Source organism: Tetrao urogallus (assembly GCF_951394365.1).
Source record: "Tetrao urogallus genome assembly, chromosome: 2".
Lineage (NCBI taxonomy): Eukaryota > Metazoa > Chordata > Aves > Galliformes > Phasianidae > Tetrao > Tetrao urogallus.
The window spans coordinates 3,454,019-3,474,143 of record NC_136814.1 but is presented as its reverse complement, the minus strand read 5'-3'; the positions used below and the strand labels follow the sequence as shown (position 1 = coordinate 3,474,143).

General features: G+C 46.3%; 2 protein-coding genes across 2 annotated transcripts in view; both read left to right on the top strand.

The window, feature by feature from the left end:
* The window catches only part of LOC306944285 (uncharacterized protein), a gene marked incomplete at both ends in the record, with an annotated part of 42,907 nt that extends 31,447 nt beyond the window's left edge, over positions 1–11,460 (top strand). The window contains 4 exons of the mRNA XM_079532771.1: positions 8,528–8,622; positions 9,229–9,396; positions 9,898–10,055; positions 11,215–11,460. Of these exons, the coding sequence (XP_079388897.1) occupies positions 8,528–8,622; positions 9,229–9,396; positions 9,898–10,055; positions 11,215–11,460 (667 nt within the window). The remainder of the gene's footprint in view (positions 1–8,527; positions 8,623–9,228; positions 9,397–9,897; positions 10,056–11,214) is intronic.
* Positions 11,461–14,264: 2,804 nt separating this feature from the next.
* On the top strand, positions 14,265–19,918 carry GZF1 (GDNF inducible zinc finger protein 1; the record flags this gene model as incomplete). The annotated part of the gene is made up of 4 exons (XM_079532769.1): positions 14,265–15,453; positions 18,757–18,914; positions 19,052–19,280; positions 19,908–19,918. 4 exons carry the CDS (start codon positions 14,265–14,267, stop codon positions 19,916–19,918), a joined length of 1,587 nt encoding a protein of 528 aa, XP_079388895.1.
* Positions 19,919–20,125: the final 207 nt, after the last annotated feature.

Genomic DNA, 20,125 nt, shown 5'->3' with positions numbered 1-20,125 from the left:
CCACCACCACCACCACCTCCACCTCCACCATATTTTCAATCCGTTGGTTTTTCCCTTTGCTCCTAATTTTTTGTCTCTGTTTTTTCATCCTCCTCCTCCTCCTCATTCTCCTCCTCCTCCACCACCGCCTCCTCCACCTCATTTCCTTGTTCCTCATTTTTCCCTCTACATCCTTGTCATTTCCTTTTTGCCGCTGTTTTTTTTCCTCCTGTTCCTTCTCCTCGTCCTTCTTGTCATGTCATCGCTGCTTTTTTCCTCCTTCTCCACGACCTCCACCTGCACCTTACCCTCCTTGTTTGGTTTGCGCTGCTTCTTACCTGCTCCTTGTCCTCTCCCTTTTGTTCCTTCCCCACCTCAGTTTCCTGTCGTAGCTTTTCTCCTCCACCACCACCTCCACCTCCACCTCCTCCACCATAATTCAAAGATGCTGCCTTTTTCCTCATCGACCTCATTTTGTAGTTGCTACTTTTTTCCTTCTCCTCCTCCTCCACCACCACCACCTCCACCACAACCTCCACTACCACATTTCAAAGATGTTGGTTTTTTCCTCTTGCTCCTCATCCTTTGTAGCTGTTTTCTCCTCCTCCTCCTCCACCACCACCTCCACCATATTTCGAAGACGTTGGTTTTTTCCTCATCGACCTCATTTTGTAGTTGCTACTTTTTTCCTCCTCCTCCTCCTCCACCACCACCACCACCACCTCCACCTCCACCATATTTTTAATCCGTTGGTTTTTTCCTTTTGCTCCTAATTTTTTGTCTCTGTTTTTTCCTCCTCCTCCTCCTCCTCCTCCTCCACCACCACTTAGCTTACCCTCATTATTTGTTTTCATACCCTTTATCTCCTCTATTTTTCCTTCTCCTCATCTTTTTATCACTGCTTTTTTTCCTCTTTTTCCTCCTCCTTCTCCTCCTGCACCTCTTGCTCCTTATCATCATTTCATCGTTCCTGCTTTTTTTCCTCTTCCTTTTGTCTCTTCCACCACTACCTCCTCTGCCTCCTCTGCCTTCTTTTTTGGTTGCTGCTTTTTTTTTTTCATATTCCTCCCTGATATTTCCTTTTGACCGCTTACTTCCTCTTCCTCCTCTTCCTCCACCTCTTCTACCTCATTGCATCACTGCTTCTTTTTTCCTCTACCTCCTTTTCATTTCGTGGTCACTGCTGTTTTGTTTTCCCTCCTTCTCCTCCTCTACCTCCAGCTGCATCTTACCCTCCTTATTTCATCATCGCCTCTTTTTTCCTTCTCCTCCTCCTCATTTTTTGGTCGCTGCTTTTTTCCTTCTGTTCCTCCTCCTCCTCTGCCTTCTCCATCTCGACCTCCATTTCATCATCACTTCTTTTGTTGTCCTCCTCCTCCTCCTCCCCCTTTGTGTTCCATCATCCCTGTTACTTTCTTTCTCCTCCTCTACCCGCTGCTCCATCTTTTCCTTTCACTATCGCTTCTCTCCTCTTCTTTTTTCTCCTTTTCCTCCTTTTTTGTTTTTCATGGCTTTTTTCTCTTCTCCTCCCATTACTTTTTCTTCCTTTCTCCTCCTTCTCCTCCTCTTTTCCTAATTTTCTCTACCTCCCAATACCCTTCGTCATCTATCATCTCCTTCCCTCATTGTTGTCACTTACCTTTTCCTCCTCGTCCCCTTTCTCCTCCTCTTCCCTCATTGCTGTTCTCCTCACCGTTCTCCTTCCTCGCCCGTTGTTGTTGCTCTGCTCCTCCTCTTTTTATCCTGGCCACCTTCGTGCTTCTCCTCCGAAAAAAAAACCAGCAATTTTGACACTGAGCATAAAAGTATTGATAAGGAAAGAAAGGTTGAGGGGAACTGTTATGTCGTGGCCTGGATGGATAGTAATTGTGCAGCCCTGGAAAAGGGTTGGCTTGTCCAGGATTGGGAGGTGCAAGAAATGCACCTGTGTTTGCTGCCTGACCTGGGCTTAGTGAATGGCTGGCCTGCCATGGAAGCATTTTTTCTGGATGAAGGCTGTTTTCTTTGAGGGTGTTGTCTTTAGTCTGAGATCTTTTCACCGGTTGTGTTTCTCATCGTTTTTGTCTATGTGCTTATTGAGGTGTGTAGTTTTTCTGTGCCTGGTTTTGCCAAGAACTTACCAGAAGCATTTTCACTGCTTCCAAGAACTAAGAGAAGAATGTAGCAAGCTGTAATTTTTAAGGCTTAGGGTTTTGTTTTCCATTACAAGCTTTTGTAAGGTAGCAATATCCTGCAAGTCTGATGACATGCCCTTAAGCTAAGATGGAAGAATAAATAAAGGGGCGGGTATAATTTGTCTCTTGTTAGCAGGAACAAGAAGGTAATACGATCTTCTGCGATCTTCTCATGCCTCTTGCTAATCAAGAGGTAGAAGAGAAGAAATACAGCACCAAGTGTGTCTTTTGGGTTCCCGTAGCTCTTCACAAGTGGGGTGTAATAATCTATGGAGTGATGATGTGTAAATCCCAACAGTCTTTGTTGGGAAGCTGTCAGTTGGAGTTTTCTGTATGTAGATTGGAAGAACTGTAAAGCGACGGAAGCTTTGCAACTGGTGAAAGTTTTGGAAGAGAATGCTTTGAGAGAGTTGAGTTCTGTTACCGGTTTCTTAGATCTTCAACTGTTTTTGATCTTTGCACAGAGCAGTTTGTTCCACATAAGCACTTAGAGAATTGCACATACCATTTCTTTTGGGATTAGATACTCAGTTTTACCTAATTGAGCGTTGTTTTACATGTATGACATCTCCATATGCAGCTCACAAATCAGCACCCGGCAGACACAAAATGCTCCTATTTACATTGTAGGCGGTCTGCCCCATATCTTAGCTTAGATGCTGCTTTCTTTGGTCTTGCATTAATGTTATCCTTGTTTCAGTACAAAAATAGTGTTAAGCCCAAGAACAGATCACATATTGAGCTGCATCAATTTGATGTCCTCAGTGTCTAACACTGTCTCAGTGTTAGTATGACTGTGGAGATCAAGGACCTCTCTAGAGGTGGTGCTCAAAAGCCTTTTCTTTGTCTTGTTTGAGAGAGCTAAAATTAAGGGCTTCTTTTACTCCTTGGAAATTCCCGAGGGGGAAAAAAAAAAAAAAACAACAGATGCTGTTTGTATGTGAAATGCTGTGGTTTAGAGCGAGAGTCTTTGTTCTGCGCCAGCAAGGGAGCCTGTGACTCTCTGGTCACAACTGGCAGCCAAATGGGGACACAGAAGGCAGACCAGTCTGGAAAGGGCTGGAAGAACCCAGAATCACAAAATCACAAGGTTGGAAATGACCTGCAAGATCACTAGTCCAACCACCTTCCCATTCCTATTAGCACCACAAGCACTAAACCACATCTCGTAGCTCCTCATCCAGACGCCTCTTGAACACCACCAGGGACGGTGACTCCACCACCTCCCTGGGCAGCCATTGCAGTGCCTGACCACCCTTTGAGAGAAAAAGTTTCTCCTAATATCCAACCTAAACCTCCTCTGGTATAACTTCTGGCCGTTTCCTCGGGTCCTGCTATTTGCCTGGGAGAAGAGGCCAGACCCTTTTGCACCACAACCTCCCTTCAGGAAGTTGTAGAGTGCAATGAGGTCTCCCCTGAGCCTCCTCTTCTCCAGACTGAAACCCCCCTCTGGAGAGAGGGCTGAAAGAAGCCCCTGTTGAGAGATGGCAGAGAGAAGCCCTATCGAGAGAGGTTTTGTATAAAGAAGCAGGATGACGAGTGTTAGAGACTGTTTCTTCACCTTTGTCTCCAAGCTTGCTGTTGGACAATTTCAACAGCTAGGCGAGTCCAAGAAATCTTTTGTTTGAAGGCTTGTTTAGGATAGAAACCTTTGATGTGTTTGGTAAAGTGGAGACATGTTCAATGATTAATTTCTCACCCTGGCAGCATTTCTTGTCCGTGGCTCTTTCCCCAGGCCATGAAATTCGTCCTTCCACAGGAGCAGGATGCAGTGCAATGGCAGCTGTTGTGGCGGGGGGCGGGGGTTGGAATGGAATGTTCACAATGGTCACAATGGTGACGTGCTGTGTCACAGCAGCAGGGACCATTCGCTGTCAGAATGGAGCAGCGACTAAGCCACATACTTAATTTGCATAATTAGGGGATTGTGATAAGGAAAGTCACATAAGGAAATGTGATCCAAGATACTGACGCTGCCTAAACCAGTGGGCAGAAAGATTCATCCGGTTTGCCCGGGGAAGACTGTTTCATGAATGGCTTCATTGGATACACTGCTATAGCAAATCTACCTTCTCCTAGGACCTGATGTTCCATTCTCAAACTGCACTGCAGAGCACTGCTGTGTAGCCATCGCTACTGGCGGAGCTTTTGGGTTAGGCATACATTGCCCTTTTGCTGAAGGTAACATTGGTGCTTGGGGCCTTTGCCTCCCAGGAACTGTAGCAAAACACACAAAAGATGATCTCCTTGAAGGAACTGGGATTGTTGTGGCTGAGTCTCAGGGGAGACCTTATCCCTTTCTAAAAGTCCCTTAAAGGGAGGTTGTAGCAAGGTGGGGGTCAGCCTCTTCTCTTAGATACCAGCTGTAGGACGAAAGGGAATTGGCCTCAGGTTGCACGAGAGAAGCTTCAGTTGGATATTAGGAAAAAAAATTCTCAGAAAGAGTGGTGAGGCACAGGAACAGGGAAGTGCTGGAGTCACCACCATTCCTGGAGGTGTTGAAGAAGCAGGTAGCTGTGGTACTGAGGAATGTGGCTTACTGGACATGCTGGTGATGAGTTGAACTAGATAATCGGAGTGTTCTTTTCCAACCTGAATGATCCCATCCTGTCCTTTTGTCCACATAACAGCATGCAACTGAATGAATTTTGCATGCACTGCTTTTAGAGGAAGTTCCTTTTGCTGGTTGCACTGATTCCAGGTGATGGCAGTAAAGGACCTTTGCTCTTTCAGCACATAGTGTGAAGTGCAGAAAGCTATCAGACTCCTGCTCCACCTCCAGAGGAAGTCATTCCTGTTCCTTCCTAGCAGCTCATGAAGACATCCATCATGAGATGGAAAAACAACATGGCTTGGATTGCAGGGTTTTTTTCCTTCATTATTAATAAATAATAAATATGGTCTATATTTTTCATTTGCCTCTGTGTGGGTCTTTCACACTGCTTATTCTATTATAATCTTTCAATATACATAGATACGATGCCATTGCAGTGTTTATTTTTGAGGTATTTCAGACTGCCCCTGGTTGTGCAGCATAGGTGTGTGAGCAGACAGAGGGTATCCTAATAAAGCTGGGCCTTGTCACTCAGGCAGATGGTTAACATAGCAATGGTACATCAGAAACAGTTTCAAAATAAAAAGCCTTGCAGTGAGCCTGGAATATACCTGCTGGAACTGGAACAAATCAGCCATTCACAACTGATGTTTTATTGATGGTCTAAAGGAAAGGAAGGAGAGAAAAACAGACCAGAAAGCCCTTACAGTTCAATTCAGTGTAGCCTTGACACTTCCTTTCGTAAGCCTGTTTTTAATGAGCGTGGGGCAAGATGGAATTGATTCTGACATAGCTGTTACCAAATGAGGCACAGTGATGCCTGTTAACAGGGAATGTGTTTCACCCGTGTTTTTTGTTAGACTGGGCAGTGCATTCACTATCACTGTCGTCTGATATCACTATCAGCAGTGCATTCACTAAATATTGGTGAATGAAGCCAATATTTTCCTGGCAAGGAATGGGAGGGTGGGGGCATCTGCTGCAATGGTTGTTGTAGAGCAGCTTCGGGGAAGGTGAGTTCTGTCCATCTTGAGCTGTATGCAGCAGAAAGGCTGGTAGTGCTGTAATGACAGCAATCTTAGCTTCAAAATGACAGTGGGTATCAAAGTATTACTTATAGTTTTTTAGCTTACACTGAGAATGAGCTTTTGAAGCAAATTTCTTGATTGTCTCCTTTTACCGTCCTCTGATTTTCATCATTTTGCAGAATGTGAACTGCAATGATTGTAGATAGCTTAAGTAGACAGTGAGCTCCAGGAATGCATCCAATGCCCTTCAGTAACAGCAGAGTGGAAATATAGTTAGCAAAAAAGGGAAGAACCCCTGGAATGTTTTCAGTGTGAATGGCAGGTCCTCCTGAGCACCAGCTATTTTTTTTTCCTTCTGATAGATCTGTTGGGCAGCTCTGCTTGCTCTTGCAGACCTGGCTTGTATTGTGGCAACAGGAATGTTCACACAACACGTATGTCAGTGGCTGACCTGTGTGTGTGCCCAGCTCAGTTCAGAGGGAAAGTTTACATTGCTTTGTTGATGCTAGCCTGTGAACTTTGCCTGGCTAATGGGTGCCCTGCCCTGTGCAGGTATATCTGTGCGTGTGGCACAAGTTACGTACTTCCAGCTGTGGCACACCTGTGTGCTTTTTGCATCTTAGTCTTGCAGGTAGAGAAAAGGAATGAGGCTAGGAGAGTGAGCTGGGTGCATGAGTCAATAACCCGGGCACCTTGTAAGTCACTGCATGTATTTCCCCACTAGCACAGACAGTTACATCGTAGCTCCCGTCATCATCTGATTGCAGTCTCTCTGGAGCAGATCAGTTCTCCTCCTGTGATTGCAATGTGGTGAATTTCCAGAAGGTTACTCTTTGGAAACCTTCCATTTATGCACACCTGTGATGGATTAGACTTGTGTTTAAGATATTCCTCTTTGAGCGGTGTTTTTATGTCCCTTCTGTGTTTATGGGAGGCGCAGGGGGGAAGAGTATTTAGCCTGAGTAATCATGTTAATAAACGGAGTAATTGTAACGTCTCTTAGTAAAACAGAGTGTGTGCTTTAGGTCCCTTCTGTATCTCCCATTATATTCTTCAGTGTGGAAGAGCAAGAGCAGCTCAGTAGATGGAATGAGGTCCCAGAAACTCCATGTACAACAGGACTACAGTTAATTCTTACCTTCGTTGGTGGTATTTCATCTGCACTGCCTCAGTTCACATTTTTCTTCTGCAGTCACTTCACAGAGTTGGTGAGCAGTCAGCAGACTCTGAACGGAGGTCTCTGCTTTGTCTTTTTGAATTGGTGATATTTTTGCTTTTCAGTGGAAGTCCCTGTCAGAAGTTGCTGTGTTACTGTGCTTGTGTTGCACGGTGTTGGATCTTGTCCATTTGTATTTTGGTTTCGCAGATCACCTTTACTGTTTTTTCCCCAGCATATTCCTGCTTTCAGTTGCGTTCTTGTCAACTTAGTGTCATTAGCAAAGCTCAGTACATTTCTCCTCTTTGATCCACGTCCATTTGTGGAAATACTACTTAAGATTACTTAAGACCACCTGCTGTAGGGAACCTGCTTTGGCAGGGGGTTGGACTCGATGATTTCTGGAGGTCCCTTCCAACCCCTACAATTCTGTGATTCTGTGATAAGATGATGGCCCTCACTGATGAGAAATAGGCTGAAAAATGAGCAAAAGACTCCAGAGGTCAAGATGAAAAGATCTTCCCGTGTGACTCTGAGCAAGTCATTTGGTGTGGGATTCCATTTTTTCTACGCGCTACAAAAGCTGGACTCCTCATTTGGGCTCCATGTGTAGTCAGCAGAGCTAGATGGATGAATTGCTCTCTAGTGGTATCTGTGTTAAATGCTTCCTCCCCAAGAGACAGTGAATCACGCCGTGGAATGTCCCATCTTTCTTAACAGTGAGCCTAGCAGATAGTTTGTAGTTCTAGAGGGCCAATCTAGGAGAGAGAAATTCCATCCTTCTAGACTGTAGACCCAGATGATGGGGTCAGTAGGTCTTTTCTGTCTCCTGAGTGTTCTTACAATGATCTTAAAAATGGTGAGGCATGCTGATTCTGGAGCAGTAAAACGTCTGAAATGTCTGAGTATCTGTGTCAGCTGAGCCAGCAAAGCCAGCACTGTTTTGTCACAGCGACGTGTGGGATTTGTGTTGGGTAACTGCTGCCTCATACGTGCAGCATTTTTCCTGACAGCTCAGAGTTAGGCGTGATTTTTCAAATCTTGCTGTTTGGGTTGGAATAAGGAAGGATGATCAAATGTTAAGATCAAACATCAGGATCCCTGCCTTAGACTTCTTTGATTTGAACTAGTTTAAAGTCAGGTGTCTGGCATGTGTTTGGAAACACTGCTTGCCTGACTTTTTTTAGTGCCTTTTGGCTTTTGCAGGCCGGGGGACGTAGGGCTGAGTGGTTATGGAAGCTGAGAATGTGGCCTGCAGTGTCTCAAGATCTGCTGCTGGTGTTGTGCTGGAGGCAGTCTGCATGTGAACTGCAGCAGCATGTCATCTTTCCTGCTTTCTCCCTTCCAGTGCTACACTATAAACATAACCTGTTTGTAAAAAAAAAAGGATTTTCTAGGGCCTTAAAGTGAGAAAAAAGTAAACCCTTAAATGGGAGCACTTCAGTGTAGCACAGATAGTGGTGAATGCTCTATTTCCTGACTGAACAGAATGTACTTTTTTCCAGTTAAAATCATCAGAAAAAAATAAAGTGTGTTTACTATAATGCATAGAAAATACTTCAAAATAGAGAAATATACTTTTTAAAGAACAAGAGCTATGTTATTAATAGCCTTTTATGTGTTTTGCTTCTTTTAGATCCCATACAGGGGAAAAACCATATGTTTGTGAGGACTGTGGTGCTTGCTTTGCTGATAAAGGCAAACTCACTGGCCACAAAAGGACGCATACAGGTAAGCATTAAATACTTCTGTTCCTTCCATCACCTCCCATTGCTGCCTGGTAAGAATTAGTGGGCTTTTGGAAGTGAACACTTCTTTTTCTAACTCACAGAAGGCTTCCAGGAGGGAACTACCAGGGATAGAGGGATACTTGAAAAGTCACTTTGAAGTACAAAAATGGATGTGTGGGAGCGGGACTGGAGTATTGCGGAATGAAATTATGATAAAGGGTTAAGTGAGAGAGTAAGGTCACATGTACAGAGAATATACAGAGAACCAAGGGACAAAGATACGTGGAAATCAGATAACCAAAAGATAAAAATTATAAAGCATGGCAGTTCCAGGAAAAAAAAAAAACATTTGAGCAAGTGAAAGGCAACAGGAAGATTGTGCCCTGGGCAATCTAATCTAGCACTTGATGTAATGGTTGGCAACTCTGCCTGTGGCAGGGGGTTTGGAAGTTGGTGATCCTTGAGGTCGCTTCTAATCGAAGCCGTTTTGTGATTCTATGAACATAAACATAGAGAAGGGGATTTTTGCCAACTCAGAGCCAGAAAGGAGTTGTGGTTAGGTGAAAGCTTCTGCAAGAATTCAGAGTGCCTTTTCCTTCTTACTCAGGTGAGCGTCTCTTTAAGTGTGATGTGTGTGGAAAACATTTTGCCACCAATGAATATTTAAAATGCCATAAACGATGCCACATGGGTGCTAAGCCGTACAAGTGCGAGGTTTGTGGGAAGACGTTTGGATTGAGAGCCTCACTGGCTCAGCACAGTAATGTCCACGCAGGTAATGAAACAAACAAATTGGGGCCGAGAAAATAAACTGCACTGGAAGTTGAGATCTGAAATATTTTACTGTTTGGATGGTGACATGTTATTCCAAAGCCACTTTTATAAGCTCCTTGAGTTAGGTGGTGAGGAGACGCAGGGCTGCTACTGATCCTGACTTGCTAAATGGGGCAAGGTACCATCTTATATCAAGTGACACTTGTCCAGAAGAGTGAGGTGTATTGTGTGCTGTTGGAGGACATTGGAGTGACTGTTATTAGTGCTGCTATTCCCCTTGCAAGATCAGGGTGCTGTTCTTGGGCTTTCCATCACAGCCAGAGAAGACTTGAGAACATTTATCACCTAACCTTAGAAGCCAGGGCCCCAAGCACATTCCTGCTAGATACACAGCTTTATCCCGACGTTCGTCTTTTCAAACTTCCATACGCTTTTTGTCTGTGAAATTGGAGCCAAAAGAAACTGCCTTCAAAGCCACTGATTGCTGTTCTTTGCCATTTAGAGACCCGTCCGTATTTCTGTGAGCAGTGTGGAAAAACATTCACCCAGCAGGGCGCTCTCCGGCGCCATCAGCGTATTCACACTGGGGAGAAGCCCTACAAGTGCAGAGCGTGCGAGAGAACTTTCACAGACATGTCCACCCTGCGGAGACACGTGTCGGTATGCCAACCCCTTGTAGCTTACACACAGGAGGGAGACTGATATTTTTTTTTATGTGGGCAGATGAGACGCAAGAGGGAATGGTTTTAAACTAAAAAGAGGGGAGGTTTAGATATTAGGAGGAATTTTTTTTACTTGGGGTAGTGAGACCCTGACGCAGGCTGCCCAGAGAAACTGTGGATGCCCCATCGTAGCCATTTTGATGAGGCCTTGGGCAATCTGATCTAATGGAGGGCAACCAGCCCATGGCAGGGGCATTGCAACTAGATGGGCTTTGAGGTTCCATCCAGCCTGAGTAATTCCAGGATTTTGTGAACCCTCAAACCCTTGTGGGAATCAGGCTGCGGCGGTGACTCTTAGTTTCTGAGAGAAGTTTCATGGCTTACTGGAGGTTCACACTGTTGCTTGAGTTCTGGTGTTTATTTTTAAAAACTGTGGAAGAATGAAGGTTAGGGTTAGGAGATGGACATAGCATGTACATGGCTTTTAAAAACATGTTTCTGCAGTGTGCAGAATTTTCTCCTATCTAGCAGCACAGCAGCTCCCACTGCTGGCTGCCAAATCAGTCATCTTCCAAATAGCTGTACTGTCTTCAAAAGGAAAATGTGATCTTAAGAGGGATGAGGAGGGACAGTGGTTACTTAATATGCTTATATTAAGTATCTTAATTATTTAAATAAGTAATTTTTTAAAAGAAGTATTCTGTGTTGTACTGCTACACCTCTGCACTGTTTTAAGCCTCTAGCATGATGGTTTATAATGTCTCCATGAATATAGTTTTACACATTTCTGGAGTTTTGATGCACTGAAAAAATTGACTGCCAAAATTGGCCGTGTTCAGAAACCTCTATACCCTCAGTGTGACTGCTAAAGGAGAACATAAGGTGTTTTTTTTTCCAATTGCAAGATTATAAATGTAATGTTTGCCTACGTGCTGAACATCTAGTTTCCTTTGGAAGCGTTCTCTGGCAGAAAATCAGTGCAGAGTTGGCAAAAACAGCTCTGTTCTCATGCTGCAAATCCAGCTTTTGCTGCTCACACGTTAGCACGATTAGCACAGTGAGCAAACCTCACTGCTGTGCGATGTCTCACTGAATTCAGTGTTCGGCAGTGGCTGCTGGAAGATCTCACATGTCGTTGTCCTCCCCTTTTTCTCTAGATTCATGACCGAAACGCTCACTGGAGAAGCTTCTTAATAGACCTTACCACCAAAAAAAACCACAACTGGTCCAAAATAGAGACATTCTCGGGAGCCTGTATGGACGAGGGCTCGGTACCAGAAATTTGGTCAGTTGACCGAGGTAAACTTTATAAACCAGAAAGCGTCATTCTTAAACAAGTACAGCAGGTGCCACCTAGCGTTAGCAGCGCAGAAGGCACCGACCGCTCCGTCCTGTGCCTGTAACGCCGTGTCACCGGGAAGCCGTGCGGGCAGGAAGGCTTCATGAGGCGTGCTGCAGGTATTTGGGCCGGGTGGGTTTTAACTCTGCGTACAGCTTCACCTTTTTTTTTTTTTTTTTTTTTTTACCAAGCTGTGGCTGCATCACACGGTATCTCTTTAGGAAAGTGTATGCGGATGTGTGTTTGCGCAGGTGCCGCGCTGTCACTGTGCGTCACTGCGGGTTTCTGAATAAAGACGTGCGCTCTCAGCGGTGATGTGAGCAGATCAATCAAGGACGGGCGCGTTAATGGCTATAGGCTGGCGCAGGCGCGTGGTTGCCTAGCGTAGCCGTCGCGCTTCGTGACGTCATTTCTGCTGCGACGGCACCGAGGGGCGGGGCCAGCTCGGCAGCGCTTCCGGCCGCCGCCCGCAGCCCGGGCCGTGAGGAGCGGCGCGGCCGGGCCGGGCCCGAGCCCGAGAGCTGCCCCGCGCCGCGGCTGAGGTGAGCGCCGCGGCGCCGCGCCTTCGGGAGGCGCTCCGCGTCTGGGGGCGGCTACGGAGCCGCCGCGGTGCTGCTTTCCGACTCCTCGTGGGCGCGGGCGGCCCGTCAGCTGGGCAGGCCTGGGAGGCGGCGGAGCCGTCGCCCCGCGGGCAGGGCTCGCTCCCTGCAGTGCCCTGGGTCCGTGCGGGGCGCGTGGTGTGTGCTGCGGTAGTGCGTGGGGCCTCGGGAAGTGGCACGATAAGCAGCTTGAAAAAAAAAAACCGTAGACCTCGTATCGGGGTGAGAAAGTGAAGTTCCGATAGCGTTGGTTGTTTCAGATAAAACGCTGAACGAGGCTTTGTTTAACGGCTCTGCGATGCAGAGTGCCCGTGGGAGGAGGAAATGCCTGGGTAAATAGAGAGAAGAGGAAATGTTTTTAGATTCCACCGTCCGCGGTTATTAAGGCGTCAGCCTTTCGTTAAAAACAATGGCTAAAGCACGGTGTTGGGGCTCGTTTGTAAGAGTGGGGCTTTGGGGTGCCTGCTATGCTCAGGGCTGGCACAGGCAGATGGGAGGACTCTGCTTTCCTTCTTAGTATAACGGGGTCTGGGTGGTAACCAAGTCTTTCAAATAGTTGATGTGACTATTTAAATCTTAAATGCGGAGGGCCACGAAGATGGTGAAGGGCCTGGAGCATCTCCCCTATGAGGAAAGGCTGAGTGAACTGGGTCTGTTCAGCCTTGAGAAAAGGAGACTGAGAGGGGACCTGATCCAGGTCTATAGATATCTAAGGTGTGGGGGGCAGAATGGCGAGGCCGGACTCTTTTCAGTGGTGAGTGGAGACAGGACAAGGGGAAATGGCCAGAAACTGGAGCATAGGAAGTTCCGCACAAACATGCGCAAGAACTTCTTTACAGTGAGGTGACGGAGCACTGGAACAGGCTGCCCAGGGAGGTGGTGGAGTCTCCTTCTCTGGAGATGTTCAAGACCTGCCTGGATGCCTACCTGTGCTACCTGGTGTAGGGAACCTGCTTTGGCAGGGGGGTTGGACTCGATGATCTCAGGAGGTCCCTTCCAACCCCTACAGTTCTGTGATTCTGTGATTCTGTGATTCTGTGAAATGCATCAAGCTAAAGGTTCGAAGGCTGGGAAATGTGAAGGGTTTGGTTCTGAGGAGACTCTGTTGGAGCAAGGATGGAGGTTTGGGTGCCAGATGTGCACGTGTTCCCTCATCTGCCACTTACCTGTTGTATGATAGTAGGGAAACCTTTTCATTTTCTACTATTATTCTTTTCTTATTTTTGTCATTTTACTGGCTGTTAATAATCTCCTGTGTGTTCTGTAGCTCTCTATTTTGCAGCATTAGGCCTTCTTGAAAATGTTGTCTCCAAACTGTTTTAGCAGAATATTGTATTGAGCTGCGAGTCTGTTTTTTTGTGGGTGCTCGAAACTTAGAGGCTCTAAGCTTCATAGAATCACAGAATGGCCTGGGTTGCAAAGGAGCACAATGCTCATCCAGTTCCAACCCCCTGCTGTGTGCAGGTCACCAACCAGCAGCCCAGGCTGCCCGGAGCCACATCCAGCCTGGCCTTGAATGCCTGCAGGGATGGGGCATCCACAGCCTCCTTGGGCAGCCTGTTCCAGTGCCTCACCACCCTCTGTGTGAAAAACTTCCCCCTAATATCCAACCTAAACCTGACTTGAATGGTGAATTGCTTTATAAGAGAAACAACATTGGGGAAGTTTTCTGGTTTCTTGAGTTTACAATCGGAGAACACGCTTACGCAGTTTCCTGTGCTTCTGTTAGTTAATGAGCATTTGGAAGCTTATCCAAATCTTGTTTGAATGTCTTAACTGAAAAGCCTGTTTAAAGCTGTCATTACTGATGACTGCAGTTAACTTAAACTTTCCTTCTTACTGCCTGACTAGGGGGGGAGAAGAACTGTTTAATTCCTCATGCCTTAATGGAAAGTTTTCTTTTGATCTCCCTCTGTTTGTTCTGCCCCTGTTACACTTTGTCATAGTCTCTAGTGGTTCAGGTGAAACTGCGGTTGAGATTTAAAAGCAAATTAACTTCAGAGAAATGTGTGTGACTGACAGTGTGCTTTTAGATATTGCCACTTAGGGTGACACTTCTGGAGTCCTGTCTGTGCTGCAAGCCAGACTTCTCACAATGCTCCTTTGAAAGTGTGCTCTCTTAAGCTTCAGCACCTGAAGTGCTTAAATCTGACGTGAAGCACTCTCAGAAATCTGGACGTGATTTTTGGCTGCTGATATCTTTGAGGGTTTTTTGTTTTTGTTTTTTAACATGCAGTGTTGTTAACAGCTTTTTGCAGAGAGAAGAAAGATGGAAAGTAATGCAGTTTTACTGGAATCCAAGTCCTCTCCCATCAACCTGCTGAATGAAATGCACCAGCTGCGTCTCCTGGGCCACCTCTGTGACGTGACGGTCAGTGTGGAGTACCAGGGTGTCAGGGCAGAGTTCGTGGCACACAAAGCTGTGTTGGCAGCAACGAGCAAATTTTTCAAGGAGGTCTTCCTTAATGAGAAGAGCATGGATGGCCCGAGAACCAATGTGTTCCTGAACGAGGTCCAGGTTGCTGATTTTGCTTCGTTTCTTGAGTTTGTCTATACTGCAAAGGTAGAAGTGGAAGAGGACAGAGTGCAGCGCATGCTAGAAATAGCCGAAAAGCTGAAGTGCTTGGACCTCTCAGAAACCTGCTTTCAGTTAAAGAAGCAGATGCTTGAGTCGGTGCTGCTGGAGCTGCAAAATTTCTCTGAATCACAGAACTCCGAGGAAGAGAGTGCAGCCCAGCCGAGCAGTTTGCTCGAGTGTAAAGCAGCTGCTGTGGCAGAACCCGAGCAGGCTGGCTGTCCTCCGGATCCTGCGGGTTCCCCGGGTGGCAGGCCCAGAATTGGACTGTCTCTTGAGGTGCCAGCTGCCAAACCAAAAGAGAAAGCAGACAAAAAGAAGGAAATGATGAAGCCTCCTTATGCCAAAATCAGAAGGGCGAGCGGGAGACTGGCTGGGAGGAAAGTGTTTGTGGAAATCCCAAAGAAGAAATACACGAGGCGGCTGAGAGAGCAGCAAAAGAATGCGGGGGCTGCTGTCGAAGAGGACAGTTACCCACAGGACCAGGACGTGTGTGATACAGAGAGGGAGGAGGAGCAAGCGGAAGACAGCATCAAACCTGAAAGCGAAGAGTGCGACGGCAACTTTGAAACGGGAGAAAACGTGAAAAAATCCGAAGAGGACAAAAAGAAACGAGGCAGTAACTTCAAGTGCAGCACGTGTGAGAAGGAATTCCTGTACGAGAAAAGTTTTCTCAAGCACATAAAGCACAGCCACGGCATCGCAGCCGAAATCGTTTATCGGTGTGAAACCTGCAGTCAGACCTTTGCCAACCGGTGCAACCTAAAAAGCCATCAGCGCCATGTCCACAGCAGCGAGCGCCACTTCCCTTGTGAGCTCTGCGGTAAGAAGTTCAAGAGGAAGAAGGACGTCAAGAGGCACATTCTCCAGGTTCATGAGGGTGGTGGGGAGCGTCATCAGTGCCAGCAGTGTGGAAAGGGGTTGAGCTCCAAAACTGCCTTGAGGCTCCATGAAAGGACGCATACAGGCGACAAGCCTTATGGGTGCACAGAGTGTGAGGCTAAATTTTCTCAGCCTTCTGCACTTAAAACACACATGAGGTATGAACAGACTTAACTGGCCTTGTTAGATTCTGGGGGGAGAAGCGGAATCCCCTGGATCACACCTTGAGCCTTCCAGTGAAGTGGGGGTGTAAAACGTGACTGACTGGAAAACTTCAGTATTTCTTTGTTTCGTGGCTTTTCTCCTGCTTTTCAGGTTAAGGGAGTTCTGTAATTTCCTTTCAGGAGAGGTGCGTGGGCTCGGGCTGCCTGCTGCTGAACTACACTAACTTTAAACATAGGAATACATGAGAAAGGCAACCCATGATGAGTGATTTGTGCAGTTAGGGCTATCGTTACTTCAGCTAATTTGATGCCCCTTTATATTCAATAGCAAAATGTTATGCAGTAAGTATGAAAATAATCTAAAAAGACACAGCTGTGTATTAAATTGAAGAATGCCACAGATTATGGGTGCTAAGCATAGCAAAAAGCTGAAATTTGCTCAGGAACAGGCTGGTATGTCAATGTCTGGAGGTGAGTGAGGCACTGAGGGCATCCAGAGCAGAGTGGTGAAATGAGGTGTGGGCTCAAAGATGGAGATACAAGTGCACAGTCTTGGAAGCTCAAAGGAGAGACTCTTTAGCGAGGCTCTTGGTTTTTAAGGGCTTTATCTCTGCCTTTTGAAAGCAGTGGGTTTATTCCCAGTGGTAGGAAGCACACCCAGAAGCAGACTTCTTCAGCCAGACTGCCGCTGTGATATAATTGCTGATGCAGCTGTATGGAAACTTTTCCACTGTGTGTCCTGTCCATACCACAAGTATTTGCTTTCTGCGCTCACAAACAGTATTTTGACATAACCAGAGTTTCTCCATCATGAATATTCAGCAAGGCTGCTGAATGCTAGAAAGTGTGGTTGTCCTCATCTGTGTAACATGACGGTCTATAGTGAGAATTTTTCATCTTGTTGTGTATTTTTTACATCTAAGGCAGTGCACTTGCAACACTACTCAAAAGATCTCTGAAATGTGCACGGGGTGAAGATCTAAGCTCTAGAAAGCTGGTACGGGCAAGACTTGTGTGAGCTGGCCCTCCTGTACACAGCCTTCCCCTGGAGCTCACACTGCTGCCTTGGAGTGACAGGAATTAAAAGTGCCCACGCAGAAGTGGCACGTTCTTGTTCTGCTCCTTGATGCCACCTGTGTCCACTGTAGCTTTTTCTACCTGATGGCCCTGCAGGAGCAGTGTGCTAAGGAAGGCATCAGTCGTGTTCTGTGTGGAATATTGTGTTGGTAGAGCCAGCAATGGGAAGATAATCACTTCACTTTAGGTCGCAGCCCGCTGACATTTTTCTTTCAGTCTCTTTATCTGCATGTAAGGTTTCTACATTTGATTCCATTTCTAACTTTAACATTTTGTGTTTTACCCTAAAAAAAAAAAAAAAGTCCTGGATCTGAGCCTTGATCTTGCAGCAAAATAAAATGAGAGCAGCACTTCAGAAAGCACAGTTGGGCCCAGCTGAAGGTGTTTGCAAAAGACAGTGAAGTCTTGTGCAGGCATACGGTTGCTCTTCTCACAGTGAAGACTGCGGTGTGCTTTGAAAGAAAGTAACAGACCTTGGTATTTTAATGTTGCTTTCTCATTTCAGAATCCATACTGGTGAAAAGCCTTTTGTCTGTGATGAATGTGGTGCCAGGTTCACTCAGAATCACATGCTTATATATCACAAAAGATGTCACACAGGTAAGGCTCGCTTCTGCAGCGTGCTACACCTAGGAGGCAGCCTGCTGTGAAACCAGGAGATCTTAGCATCACTCAGAAGCCAAATGCCTTTTTGCAGTTTTTGATATAAAATTAGATTTTCTCGTCCCAAGATAGAATTTCAGTGAGAAAGGTTCTTACAGGTGGAAAGGAACTCATTAAGGTGCTCCCACTCAGTCAGGTTCTGGCACCTAAAGCATGGGTTGTGGCTTTAGGTGTTTCGCAGTGTCCAGAGATGTGTCAGTCATCCATAAAAGGTTTGGCTAACTCCTTTTAAAAAAGAGCTTTCTCAGAACTGTTAGCCCAAGGAATATTATGAAGTTCTCTTGGCACTTTGGTGTACTTCTAAATGGCTGTGGTCGGCCTCACTCTTAATGAGTCCATGCAGCTTTCTCTTGGGTAGAGCTCAGTGCTTTATGCAGAGATCCCTGCTGTCACCTCAGTCTGCACAGATCCTGCTGTGAGGTGTGGTTAACTTGCATGCAGTAGCCTTTCTCTGTATAGTAGCATTCTCAGATGCTACATTGGCTTAATTCTCTTCATCCTTGCTGTAGGGGAAAGACCTTTTATGTGTGAAACGTGTGGGAAGAGCTTTGCTTCTAAAGAGTACCTGAAGCACCACAACAGAATCCATACGGGGTCCAAGCCTTTTAAATGTGAAGTTTGCTTCAGAACATTTGCACAGAGGAATTCACTTTACCAGCACATAAAAGTTCACACAGGTAGGAGGTGCTCTTTTTTGTTGCTGCTTGAAACAAACCGTCACAACTTGAAGCCTTTGTTCTCCTGGTTGCTCAGTTCAGACAAGATGTTTCTCATTTCTTGGATTTCCCATTACTTGAATTTCTACACTGCAAGCAAGTTTTGACTCTTGAGGCAGTCTGTTTTCTTTCACTCCCTTTCTCCTAATACTTACCTGGATTTCTTACTGACCCTTACAGCAAATCTCTGAAGTATTTCTGACAGCTGTGCAGATGCTGCTAGTAATGCAGCTGCTTGTGATGAGCCTTATTAGAGACCAAAGTGCTATGTCTGTTTTAGTTTTCAACAAGGCACTGCAGAAAGCCAATCCCTTTCTGTCTGCTTGCCCACCTTTCACATTTACAGTCCTTTCTGCTTGGATTGTGGTGGTACACAGGTTGCAATTCGCTCATGTTACTTTGATCCTGTAGTAAATACCATGCTTTCCCACCCAGTGCCACCCTGCAGCAAGCACCTTGCCAGCATTCCCCAGCAAACAAAACTGCTGCTTGGCTGCTATGCTTTCCTCTCTCCTTTCTTCCTGCACCGTGTGTCCAGTGTTTGTGTCACCACAGTGGGAGCAACGGACGCAAGCTGGGCAGTGCTGACGTTTTCCTCTTGTGGAATATCATCTCTTTTCTGTGATGAAGCACAGGGGCTAACAGGTTACCCAGGGAGTAACACACCGCGTGCTGTGCTTCCAGGTGAGCGGCCCTATTGCTGTGACCAGTGTGGGAAGCAGTTCACGCAGCTGAATGCGCTGCAGCGGCACCATCGCATACACACTGGGGAGAAGCCCTTCATGTGCAATGCCTGCGGACGGACCTTCACTGACAAATCCACCCTGCGGCGGCACACCTCGGTGAGACCCTGTCCTCCTGTAGCCCTGCTGCCTCCTTTTGAGGCCACGTGGTGATGCAGCCCCCCTGCCGTGCCTGGAAGGGGCTGCCCCTCCATGCGTTCGACCTTCTCAGTCAATTGGTTGGTTTGTTTTTCCAGATCCATGATAAAAACACACCGTGGAAGTCCTTCCTTGTGATTGTTGAAGGAGCATCTAAGAATGATGAGGCTCACAAGACAGAGCTTCCAGATGAAGAGTATGATGTATCACCTAAAATGCCAGAGAAGCTGCTGTCTTTCTCTGAAAATGGCCACTATCAGAGCTTCACTGCTGTCCCGGGGGCTGTGACTGCACTGCATGACAGCAGTTCTGCAACGGGGACTGACTGTAAGTCAGATGGGACCCCGGGACCCCAGGGAGCCCTTATTGCTACCACTCTTAGTGAGCTGACAGTACTGCATACACAGACAGAATCTATTCAGCCACAGCTTCATGCTTTGGTGAATATGGAGTAATTTGGTGTTACTCAATCCAGACCAAGCTGCACACTTTGTATAATCACTTGACTTTGCCAATAACCTGCTGAGGGAACTAGGAGAAGCTATGAAAAGGAAGCAGAGGTAGATGTGAATGACCTGCCTGGATTACCAGGATTTCTTCCAAAATGTAATTGTCCACATCCAGTGCATACAGCCCCATCTCCTGAAGGCAGGGGAGAGTAATACCAAATCCAGTTTGATTTCATCAGCTGAAGAAAGGTTGTTCCCTGCAGATAGAAGAAGGTTGGAGGTGGGTGCAGTTGAGCAGAAGTACCTGCGCTCAGCTAGGCTACAGAGAAGGTGCACGTTTGATTTGATGACACCTGTACAATCGAGAGAAACCATGTTGTGTTTCTCAACCCACTAGTTTAGTTAAGCAAATCTGTATTTTCTCAAATGGAAATTCTTTATATAAATTGTTTCTCTAGTTTGCATTTCAGGAAAACGTTGGTTAGTCTCTGCTTTTGCCAAATAGCCAAGCAGTAAGCCAGCTTGTTCCCTGGGAATTGGGGGGGGAGCAAGCTCTGGAAAGAGCTGAAGTTTCATTTCAGGAATTGTGGTTTTCTGGTTGCTGCATAGGCAAGTGGGAGCCAAGTGCTGTGTCTGTGCAGGGGGTGGTGCTGTTGTTGCTTTCCAGTAAATCTTGGTGCAGTTTGGATGCTTGTACTCAGCCAGCTTTCAAGCTGGAGCAGT